This window comes from Podarcis filfolensis (assembly GCF_964270895.1).
Source record: "Podarcis filfolensis genome assembly, chromosome: 1".
NCBI lineage: Eukaryota > Metazoa > Chordata > Lepidosauria > Squamata > Lacertidae > Podarcis > Podarcis filfolensis.
In genome coordinates, this window is record NC_139604.1 from 63,334,193 (window position 1) to 63,346,343 (window position 12,151).

The window sequence follows — 12,151 nt, forward strand, 5'->3', positions numbered from 1 at the left end:
TGTGCAAAGTACTGGTCCCCAACTATAGGCCCAATCGCTGCTTGTCACCATGCATTTTCTCTTGTGATTAGGGGGCAGACTTCCAAGGGTGAAGACTTACGAGGAAGGAGTCACTATATAGAAGACTTTAACTTAGTTTCTGCAAATACAGTGACAAAGAGGTCCAATTAAAGCAGGGGTGTTCCTGGACTCCAACTCCCACCAGCCCTACTTGATATGGCCATGATGCGAGTTATAGTCCAACAACATCTGAAGGGCTACAGGTTTCTCACATTGGGTTCCTAGAAAAAGGTCAGTTTGCAGGGCATCCTCTGAATATTTTTGCAGTTGCTATCCACCCCCACCCCAATAATGCCCCAGGTCTGTAGAAGTGTGGCTGATGCAAAATGATGGCAGTTGCTGCTGCTGCTGCGGGCATGTGAAGTGGTCGCAAAAACAAACTGGAAAATGAAGAAAGAATCAGTGCTACTGTCTCTGGTGAGACCACACCCAAGCAGCTGTTGGAGAACCTCACTGAAATGGTTTCCTCTTTTCCTCTACTCAGAAATAGGGCAGATAATTTGAAGAGACAATCTGCCTCCACCACTAACAAGTGCTAGAAGTGTGCTGTAGGGACCTGTCGATTGCTTAGTGCGGGGATGAAGAACCTCAGACCCCCGGAGACCCAATGCCTCGACATCTGGCCTCTCCCCTAAGCCACCCCCCACTCCAGGCACCAGATTTATTTATTTTTAAAAAATAATAAAGCTTTAATAAATACCAGGCCTGCGAAGTGGGCTCATTAGATTGCTGCTTATGTGCACTCGGCTGCCTGGTTTTGCCAATCGCTCTTCCTACCAGAGCTTAGAAAACCAGCCTGTTTTGGGTCTGGCCTGATTCCGCCGGGCGGGGGGGGGGGAATGGGGGCGGCTCCGTGACCATTTGGCTGAAGCAGCCGTGAATGAAGAAAGGCGGAGGAGCCGCCTGCAGGGGGCGCTGCTTTTCTCTCCTCGGCGCGCCCGCGGCGAAGGAGGAGGGACCTGGCTGCGCGCCCGGGTCAGAGGGAGAGGAGGAGGGAGGGGAGAGGTAACGGGAACCGAGAGAGAAGCATCCTGGCGAGCTGGTGCCCCTGAAAACAACAGCGGAGCCCACCATCTGCAGCAGCAGCTCCTCCTCCTCCTGCTCCTGCTCCTAAGCCGAGAGACCAGGCCACATTCTTGCCGCCTGCAGAAAGCCGCCGCGATGGGAGTAGAAGGCTGCACCAAGTGCATCAAATACCTCCTCTTCGTCTTCAATTTCGTCTTCTGGGTGAGTCGCTTCGGCCGCTTTGCGCGTGGCCGCCGGCGGTGGCGAAGGCTGAGCCAGGCGCTTGTGTGTTGCTTTGGGCTTATCTCCCTTCCCGTGGCGCCGCCGCCTCCTCCCCGCTCCCGATTCCCACCAGAAACAAGCGAGCAGCCTCGCCATGGAGCCCGCGCGGATCTTCTTTTTCCCCTGGCGCGCGCGAGAGGCGAGGAGGGAAGGAGCAGCGTTCGCTCTCCCGGCTTCCCACCTGACTGCGTCGGGGTCCCCCCCGCTTCCTCCGTGAGGCTGGGACCGAGGGGATGTAAACAGCCACGATGTTTGGGTTTGGAGAGGAGGAGGAGGAGGCTCTCCTTTGGGCAAAAGCAAATCAAAGCAAATAACAAAGCAAAGCAAAGCAAATAACACAGGATCGCGCGCCAGAACCGCGTTAAAGCATCTAGGCTTCCCCTTTACAAGCAGTTCTCCTGGCAGAGCCTCCATGCCCCCAAACTGGCCAAATATACAGATACCAAACCTCGCCAGGGTTTTGACTTGGTGTGCGGTTTTGTAACGGCTGCTTTCACTTCTTCTAAAGTTCTGCTCTATCAATCAACTTTAAAGTTAACCGGGGGGCCGGGGAGGAAGAGAGAGGGGCCGACAATTCTTTTTTGGTTGTTGTGCAAGCCGAGTGTGACACACCGATGCCCGAGTCCAGACAGCAAGAGAATGGTTGGCTAGTCTGAGGCGCTGGAAATACAGTATTTGAATAAATCTGGGCATTAGAAGTGCATGCAAATTTCACCCTAGCAAATGTTTATGGGCGATGGGGGAGCATTAGTTTCCTGTCTGGTAAACAGCTTTGGGAAACAACGACAACAGCTTACATCCGGTGTGATTTTGGGGGAGGGGGGCTATAAAGTTTTGGGTTGGTTTTTTTTGCCCAAAAAACGCTTTCAAAACCCCCACTAATCTTATATTTTCTCATGCACTTAGCGAATTCTGAAAGTGATACTTCTCAGCTTGAGGCAGTTCTTTTAAAGGGGGCCGGGGGTGGAATGGGGAAGTGTCATGGGTGTGGGAGAAGGCACTAAAAATATTTGTGGGAAATAAGGATGTTTTAAAATGGATGACTTGCAGTGCCTTTCAGACTGCCTCTCATGATCTCATCTTTCCTTCTTGGCTGCAGAATTTTGCACCGACCACACCCCAAATCTCAGAAGAATTTAGGCTTCTCTTGGGTTCCTGTGGCTTTGAGCTAAGAAGGGTTTCAAATCTGCTTATACCATATTTGATAGACATTGGAAGTTGAGTTGTACAAATCTGAAGGTTGCTGTTTACTTTACAAAAAGTAAAGTATTAGCCCTGAAGGAAAAGGATATCCTTGGGGACAGGGTTGCTAATTTGGGGACTCCTAACAACTCCCAACGTTTTTTGCCAGTGGGAGCCACTAATGGAGTTTATTCCAGGCATGCATATGAAACATATTTTTGGTTGAACACTTGTATGACTGATATCCCCACCATCATAGTTGCCAGCATCAGTGATTAAAAAGCCCCAGGACCCACACATTTTAAAGAATATTTTTCTATAGGGAAAAGTGTTAGCTTGGAGAAGCATTGCTAAACCTAACTGTCATCCCCACCACTCTTTAACGCCCTGTAGCATTGCTGCTGTGCTCCACTGCTCACAACCCAACCATCAAACCGCCAGGTTAACTTCAGCCACCTTTTAGATGATGTCATTAAATTAATCGAATGATAACAGCCTTGAACTGTAGTTGAGCAAACAGGCTCATATCTCTTGTGTCTGCTGTGTGCTCATATAAGGGCACTGTGCTTGCCTCTCTTTTAAAGGAAAGGCTTGGAAGGTACAGAACGAAATCGTCTCCCTGTTGTTTACACAGATACAGTATTTAAGGTATAGCCCTATGCTCTGTTACCCGAGAGGAAGAAACACTGAACTTAATGGGACTGTCTTCCGAGTAAACCTGCATAGAATTCTGCTGTTGGCATGCATTTGGTATGGAGGTTCTGTCATTCCCAGTGATTTTCTGGGTCATTTTGTCCTGCAGCTCTTATAGACTTAAAGAGATTAATTATTAAGCAACCCCTTTGTGCTCTTCATGCTAGAATTACCATTATTTCCCAAATGTGCCATGCTCCCTAAACCTATGGCCACTGCTATCCACTGGACTGTGAAGAGAAAAATGAGTTGGGGAGAGGGAAGAGAAGTCTGGCTAGATCACAGCTGCCCTGGTCTGAGTTTCATAGTAATTCTGGCTCTACAGGTAGCTGCCCTGGGGCTGCATCACTTAAGCAGAGGGCTTGAAACCTCATTGAGAAGAAATCTATGACATACATTTTACAAGCATCATATATCTATTGTGCAGGCCAACATCACTGCCTTCTTTCCCAACTACTGTTTATAGACGGATTAGTTAACTCTCTTGGCACACAATGGGAGATTTGTCTAAGAATCTATTGTTTAGTGATTTGTTGGTGATGTATAACTGTGGTGTACTTCATTTTCCAGTAGTGGATTTATTAGGATTTGCAAATGTTTTGATTGCATTGCTTGCCTGTAAACCTATTACTCTGAGCTGAGCCCTTGCACTTTGAATCCTTCTAGAAATACATAGAAGTTTAATAATATATGTTATCTTATGATTCCAACATTTTTGAGAATGCTTTTTTATAGCATAGCTGCACATAGCACTAATTTAATATGTGTCCCTTTGACTGGAAAGAATTCAAAGAATGCGTTTATTTTTCTTTGCTCATAGAATAAATTTGGGATGCTTCCTTTACCTATCTGGCTAAGAACAGCTCTCTCCTGCAACCATATATAATTCCTGCTGACCACCTCTGAAAAATAGAATGTACAAACTTGTTCCTAAATTGATATATTTTGCTGTGGTGGGCTTTTTTGTTAGTTTTTTTTTAAAATAGTGCTTAAAATGATAAAAAAATTAAGTAGTTTACATAAAAACACAACAGAATCCATTGCAACTACGATTTCAGAAATTGCAGTGAGAGTGTACACAGATGACGGTAGGTACAAAGGGTCATCCATACAGCCCTGCATCTGAAGATGGACACAGAAGGACAAGTTGGCCAGCTTCCTTTTGTGAACCTCCCTTAGCTACCCTTATGGAAGCCCAGTTTTGTTATGACTAGGGAAAGCTCATTGTGACAAGGTTTTCAAAGCTCGTCATCCTGGCTGTGAGAACATGATAAGAACTCAGGGGAGTGAATTAAAATAATAGTCTGCACCTGCATCCAAAGCATGATATGTGCTATAAATTCAGACCATTCCATTGGCAATAATCCTCCCATGGGAATGAAGAAACATAGCATCTCTAACTGTGTTGTGTGGCCCCCCCCAACTTACGCCTTATCTGGAGAGCCTTTTCTTACCTTTTGTCTTAAACTTCCTGTTGTTGTAGTCTAACACTGTGCTAAGAATACAGAGCTCTATGGAAGTGTTGAAATTTAGCAGGAAGGATATATAAGCTATTGGGCACCCCATCTGTTCATGTCAGTCTTTTGTCATGTCAAAAACAGTGTTCAAAACTCCCATTGTTCTAGGTGCATTTTGCGACAGGGAATTTAATTAGCGCAAGCAGTTTCTGATCTCTGGGCGCAGTACTCCACCTAAGATTTCAGATTAAAACTGCAGAGTGGAAGGAAAGGAGGACCTTTTTCTGCCTCCTCATTTCCAGCTACTCTCTGAAGACCAGAGAAGAGACCCTCTTAAGAATCTTAGGGGGGTGGACAGGGGAAGGACTAGACCATGTGAAAAATGACATAATATTTTAGCTGCAGTTCATTCATTTTCTGCTTTGTATTCCTATTATAAAAAAGTGTGTCTAGACATTCTGTTGTTGCGCCCATAACCTAGGTTTAAGGTGCCATTTAGCTCCTAGCTTTCATATCTCAGTTTCTAACACTGGTCGAAAATACTCCTTAATAAGGGTTGTGGCTCTGTCATTTTTCCTATGACCACTTGGTTCCATCCACCACTGCTTGGCACATCTTCTCTTAAGCAATTGCTCAAGAGAAATGCTTTCTGTCATAAAGGGAGTATGGTCATCGGTGGTAGAGGCCTCTTTCCATTCTCTCAACTTCTCCAAGCCCACATCTAGACCACCTTAGCAGCATACAAAGGCTTTGTAATTAATGCATATTCATAATTTGACTTGCATCTGGATTAGGAACAGTGCCCATTTAAAAGTTTGTCTTTCAGGTGAGACAAAAACTTTAGTGTAGGGTCTGCAATGACTCTTTGACATGCATGATGAACACGCATGTGTGGATCAGATTCAACATGGGATCCTCACTAGCTATGAGAATGTAAGAGGCTACACAGAGTTTGTTCATGAAAAAAATGGTTTCTGTTAAGCCATTGCCATCTTCTTCCTCTACTTCTTGGATCTACCTGGAAAAATAAATGCTAAACTATCACTTCTTACAAAGTAACAGAAGTAGGGATTGTATGTGATGTTTAAAAAAGTAACCTTTGGGAATAGTGATCACAATGCTTATTATTGTTGTTTCAGTCCCAGATAATGTCTTATGGGGAAATGAAGTAACCTGTGCAGATGATAGCCCTATTGACTTCCAGGTGTTTATGGTTCTTAATTTAAGCAATTGCCACACCACAGAGTAGTTCTTTGTGTTGTAGAGCAGAGATGGGGGAACCTGTGACCTTCCAGATGTTGTTGGAAACTCATTGGCCCCGGTTGGCGTGGCCAGTGGTCAAGGATGATGGGAGTTGTACTTGAACAACATCTGGAGGGCCGCTGGTTCCCCACCCTGATAACTGAAATGGTTGAATTAAAGCACAGCATTCATGGAGGTGGCTGGAATGTAGAAAATACAATCTTAGCAGCAATGTGCATAGGCTGAAGAATCATGTAGTGCAGCTTTTGCTGGTCTGTACAGACTATAGGTGGAAGCCAGGGTAACTCATGTCATATGTTTTGCCAGGAGATTGGCAGGGCAGAATCGCTATATGTAGAAAAGAAGTGAGTAAGAGAGAAAGCTGGTTTCCCGTTCCTCATAGAATTTTCATGGGTTGTACAAACATGGAATAATTATACTGTGATATTGTATGAGAATGGGGGAAAATTGTAAGACAAACACAACTACGGTGAGTGTTAGGAAATAAATGCAGTGTGAAAAAGCTGTGCAAGAGTAAAAAGCCTGCATTGGGCCTTGTATTCAGAGAAGGCTGCAAGATCTCCAGAAAAGTTAAAATGCAGATAAGCTTTGCTGTCTTTAAAAAACCCCTCTGTTAATCAAAGCAGACATCCAGCATGTCCCCTTGCTCTTGTTTCCATTTTGAATACAGACTCTGTGTGCATATGACAGGCTGCTTTAAGATTAGCAAACAGCCATTGCCAAGCTGCCTCTGGTGACTAAGAACCATCTTTGGTGGTTATGCAGGTGGGGAGAAGTAAATATCATTTGTTTCAGGTTGTCCTAGAACTGACTTTACATATAGCCTGGCTAGCACGACTTGTCTTCACTTCCATAATTGCTCTCATGCCAGTTGGGGTGTATATAGAGGTTTCTACCCACAGGATTCCTCAGGTAATGGCTTTTAGTATATCAAGCCATGATACTCGGTCACTTGGGAGCTGTGTGGCTTGTGTGGTATATTAAATGTCCACTAGAAGAATGATTTGAGCCGAATCCTTTGCCCAGACCAGCATGGTTCCTCCCACCAGTGTGGGCATGAGGGTTTGGTGGGTTTGTGGGCTGGTAGGATTATTTTGTAGGCTAATAGATTTTGTACAATTGGTTTTGTCTTGTTTTGTTGCAAGGCTGATCTAAGCAGTGTTGCAAAATGTTTTTTGTCCTAGAAGTCGAACCATTTGAAGAGTCAACCTTACTCAAAAGTGGCGCTCCCCCCCCAAGTGCCATGATACAAAAGCCTGTGGGAGCCAGAAAGATTCCCAAGACTAACACCAGACTGACTTGTTAGTATGCAAGGTTCCTCTCTCCCCTGCCTTCTGTAGCTCCCCACACTCATTTGCTTATCTGAGGTCTGGCATTGTTGGCAGCAACAAGTGTGAAGGAGAACAAAAACTTGGGCAGCTCTTTACAACACTGCTGGCATGTCAAAGCGAAACTTGTTTGGCGGTTTTAGAAAGAGAAAAGAAGTCCTTTAAGCATTCAGCTATATTCACTGACAAGACACACACACAAAAACCTGCTGGCTTTGGTTTTACTTCTCAGATTTAGCTCCAGTGTAACTAAGTTAACAGCCTCCTTTCCTTCTTGTGCATTTTAGAATATAACAGTGCTTGTAAACTGGAAGAGCTTTCTCTGTCTGTGTAGTGGCATTTCTCTGGGCAGTATCCAATGAAACAGTTCCACTAGCGCGAGTACTTTTGGCAGTGCAATGTACTTCCCCTCCCTCTCCTCACACCCGCCCCCCCGAAATATGCACCACAAAATTGGGGGAAAACCCATGACCATTTAAGAGGGCATGTGGAAGGAGGGGAAGTTCCATTGTACAGTCAAAAGTGCTTGTTCTAGCATATCTGTCCAGTTGGATACTGCCCCCTGTGCTAAACCCTTACTGTAGATTTTGCTCCTTTAAACTTGGCCACATGGATGAGGGATCATCATCAGTGTTTGTGACCACAGCATATACTCAAAGGGGGAAATGGGTGGTGCAAGCTAATAGCCCTGGAGATGGAAGTTTGTGTATTAATGTACAACCAAGAGTTAAAACCGTGCTACCAAAAGAACATATAAGCCTGGGTCAAAAGTCATTCTCCAAACCATTCTCAGGAAGTTTAGGTACATTCTGTAGACCAATATGCTTGTCCCACCTTCAGCTCTGAGTTGGCTTTGTCTAATCTTTTTTTGTAAGTCTGAACTGAGTAAACTGTTCAGTGCTAACTTCCAAGCAATGGACTGAGGTGAGTTTGCAAACCATTAGTTGGAAGTTGGTGTTAACCAGTCAGTCAGATTTCAGACTTCACAAGAGACCTGGAAGTAGAGGAATGGAGGGAGGAGTATGGGCCTGTTACACATTTCCCAATCCACAAAGTCATGATTTGGAGCCTCATCTGACTTGAGCAGGGGTCAGCAAACATTTTCAGCAGGGGGCCAGTCCACTGTCCCTCAGACCTTGTGGGGGACCATACTATATTTTTTTGGGGGGGGGAATGAACGAATTCCTATGCCCCACAAATAACCGAGAGATGCAGCACACATTCCACTCATGTGAAAACACCAGGCAGGCCCCACAAATAAATAAATAAAAGGACACATTCTGCTCATGTAAAACATGCTGATTCCTGGACCATCTGCGGGCCGGATTTAGAAGGCAATTGGGCCGGATCTGGCCCCTGGGCCTTAGTTTGCCTACCCATGGACTTGAACCTCAGTCTTTTAGATTTCTTCATTTTTTTGGATTTGAAGAATCACCACATTTGTAGCATTGTTGGGAGAAACAAACTGCCTCTTAACTTTCATGAATAATTGGGGAGGGAAGCTTTAGATGTTTCTCTTTAAATATAATCTATTTCCCTTTCAAAGTAAAGAGTTTAGGGCAGCCTTGTAATCAAAGTACATTCTTTATAGCCCTCCTGAAATTGTCCACTGCTACCTAACAGAAGGAAGAGGGGAGGCAGTTTTCACAAACTTCTCTCAACAGTCTCCTGCACCACTTCCTATGCTGTTCCACGGGGTCTTCCAATCTTCCACAGCAGATTTTTGAGGGACATGGAGTGTGCATGAGTTCTGGAACCAACCATGGTTTGTAAACTTGAGAGTCTAGCATTTTCCCATCACTTTCCTTGCCACAAAAAGTGTGATCTTACGGGGAAGTGAGTTCTGCTATTCAAGACTTACAAATGAACTTTGATAGCACAACCTGAATTTTCCAGGATGTGCATCAGAAAATAGCAGCAATCTCAATGGTCTAATTCTTAGTACTTTGACATACGAGTGCCAAGTCACTCCATTGAAAAGCACAGCAATTAGATTACTGTAGCTTAAATACTCAGAACTGTTGGAATGAAATACTGAAATGGCATTTAGGCATAAAATCACTTTTTGCCATTCCATCAATGGAACAGAATATTTTAGTAGCTGTAAGGGTGTGGGTTTCCCCTAAGACTAATTTTTGCTGAGAATCAAAGTACAGTCAGTTTTAACAGGATTCTTATAACTCATATATTTTCTGAGCATGCTTCATACTGCCTCTTTTGTAAAAACTGCCTTTCACCTTCCTTTCCAGGTCCTGCATGTTTTAATACAGTAGAGAAGGGATGGGGGACCCGTTACCCTTTTATGTTAAAAAAAATCCCCTTCAGTTAGGGAGAAACCTTTGACAAATTGCATAAATTAAACAAGAAGGAAATGTTTTAATTGTTGGACAAACCATGAGGCAAATGCTGCAGAATAATTATTTAAAGACTATGGCAAACTGGATAACACCTGAGCAGGCCTAAGGGTTAGGAGTGTTTCCCTTCTATTTCATTACATAGGAGCCTGCCTTGCGCTTAGTCACATCAATTGTTCCCTATGGGTCAGTTCTGCCTACAATGATTGGCAGTGGCTGTCCAGGGTTTCAGGCCGGAATCTTTTCCAGTCCTACCTGGAGATTCCATGAATTGAATCTGTGACCTCCTGCATGCAAGACATGTGCTCTGCTGCTGCTAAAACTACAGCCCGTTGCAGGGGTTCATTTGGGCAAACTTCAAAACTAAATGGCTGGGGAATAAAGGAACAGTGAGAAATAATTTGCAGGAATGGAAAGAAGACTTGCAAGGGGACTTCTTACTAGTGAATCTCTTGGCCAAAACTCTTCCATTTGAAATACTCTCTAGTAGCATAAAATATGGGTGACCTTAAAAATCATTTTATTGCTTGCGCAAAGTTCTCGGCTTCAGTCTCTGGTATCTCCAGCTAAAAAGAATCAAGTAGCAGATGATGGGAAAGATGCTTGTCTGAGACCCAGTGTCAGTCATAGTAGGCAATGCTGGACACTAAGCCTAAGCTTAAGGCAGCTTCCTAAAATTGACCAACTGCCAATTTCTAAAATCAAGGTCATGCCCCGTTGAGCAATTCCGCTCATTGTGGCCAGCACAGTATCTTTAAATGTACGTTGCAACCTTGTTGAAGAATAATAAAACACTTTCTGTTTAGGTTCTGAAATGATTAACCAAACCTTTGTTTTTAGAAGAATAAAAACTCATTTTCCCCTCCCCACGTGCAAATGTGCCAATGTTTAATAATTGAAATATTGTTTCCTGATAAACAGTATGTACTGTTGAGTCTCTGGTGTATAGATTGCTTCCCTCATGGATAAGGGGGGGGGGGACTTGCCCCAGTGTCTTATCTGTTCTTTCCGCTATTAGTTATAAATCTGTCACAGATATCCCAAGGAAGTGTTGAAGACTGCCAGTGCAGTAGTAAGTTTGGCTATGATCCCAACCATTCTGATGTGGAAGGTCAAATTATTGGACTGGAATTATTTCCATGCAATGTGCGTTAAGTAGGAATCAGCTTGAACTGCTTCTTTTTGTATTCATGTTACCTCTTTATGATGATTTCTTCTTAGTTTACATTATGGGATACATTTATGGGATTTTTTTTCTTTTCTTTTACATAGAGTAGTTGGGGATATAGACCTATAGCGTCATAGAATCGTAGAGTTGGAGGAGACTCTGAGAGTCATCTAGTCCAGCCCCCTGCAATGCAGGAATCCCAACTAATGCATCCATGGCAGATGGCCATCCAGCCTCTGCTTTGAAACCTCCATGGAAGGAGAGTCTACCACTTCCCAAGGGAGCACTGCAAAGGCTTCTCAAAGCCAGTAATCATTTCAAGAAGACTAGAATTTAATCCTAAATAGCCCCAAATACCATAACCAGAAGATTCAAATTCAAGACATGTGAGACAAATGTTAGGCCTGCCATATGTCAGGATAATTCCTGACATGTCCTGCTTTTTGTGTATAAAAGCGGCGGCGGCAGTGGGGATTTTGCCGAATTGGCAAAATTTCAGGGACAACCTGAATGTATGGCAACATGATGGAAAAAGCAGTGAAAACCATTTTGGGGGTCTTTCTTAAAAATATGAAATATGGCAACAAAATTTGGAATGTTTTGCTATTGTTAAGAGTCTTTTTATTTTTGTGGATAGGGAGAAGATTCGTAAAAGACTTACCCACATCCACTTGTTCAAACCATGATTAGTTAGGTATGGTCTCTGAGACCAGGTGAAGTCTGTTTGTGGATAATAGGCAGCTCAAGGACTGCTTGTTTGGCTGCCTAAGCTGTATCATGAATTGCCTTAGTCCCTTTAGCAATGTGAAGTAAGCCTGTTGGATGATGAGAACCATCATGGACATATTATCATTGTTATTAATCACCTTCCATACAGGTCTCAAGGTGATGTACAAAATACAATTAGAAACAACCCAATTTAAAACAGCACAAAAAATAAAGGCAGATTAAAAAAAAAAGGAGAAAAACCATTCCATCCAGCTGAGAATGCTTGTGGGAACAAAAACCTCTTCTGGAAGGTGCAGACAGTGGACCCTTGTTATATTCCACAGAAAGCCCTGCTTTGAGCTGCACACTTCTAGGAATCAGCTAGTAGTTTCCTATTTTTATTTACTTGAAACTCACCTTAAAGATTAATGTGGTTTATTTTCAAACTGCTGCCATTTTCAGTAGAAGTGTTTTTATTTTGTCAGCTTGTGAAAATTAACATCCTAACGATCCTTGGTCCAAGCGGTTAATTGAAGGCCTCCAAGATAAATTACTGAGATTAATAGTCACCTTGTATTGAAGTGTACCTGTTCCCATCCTCAGTTTAATTACTGTTAAGTAACAACTGGGTTGCACCACATTTCCCAGAAA

At 43.6% G+C, this 12,151-nt stretch overlaps 1 protein-coding gene and 1 long non-coding RNA gene across 2 annotated transcripts in view; one reads left to right on the plus strand and one right to left on the minus strand.

Annotated features, from left to right (window-relative positions):
• Positions 1-1,007: 1,007 nt before the first annotated feature.
• The window catches only part of CD81 (CD81 molecule), a 55,520-nt gene continuing 44,376 nt past the window's right edge, over positions 1,008-12,151 (plus strand). The window contains exon 1 of the mRNA XM_083588902.1: positions 1,008-1,287. Within this exon, the coding sequence (XP_083445028.1) occupies positions 1,222-1,287 (66 nt within the window). The 5' untranslated portion in view covers positions 1,008-1,221. The remainder of the gene's footprint in view (positions 1,288-12,151) is intronic.
• LOC310750613 lies at positions 1,039-10,616 on the minus strand. Its single transcript, XR_014542132.1, has 3 exons — positions 6,105-10,616; positions 4,068-5,464; positions 1,039-4,030 (listed from the first exon to the last, which is right to left on the minus strand). It is a non-coding gene; the product is annotated as an uncharacterized lncRNA (long non-coding RNA).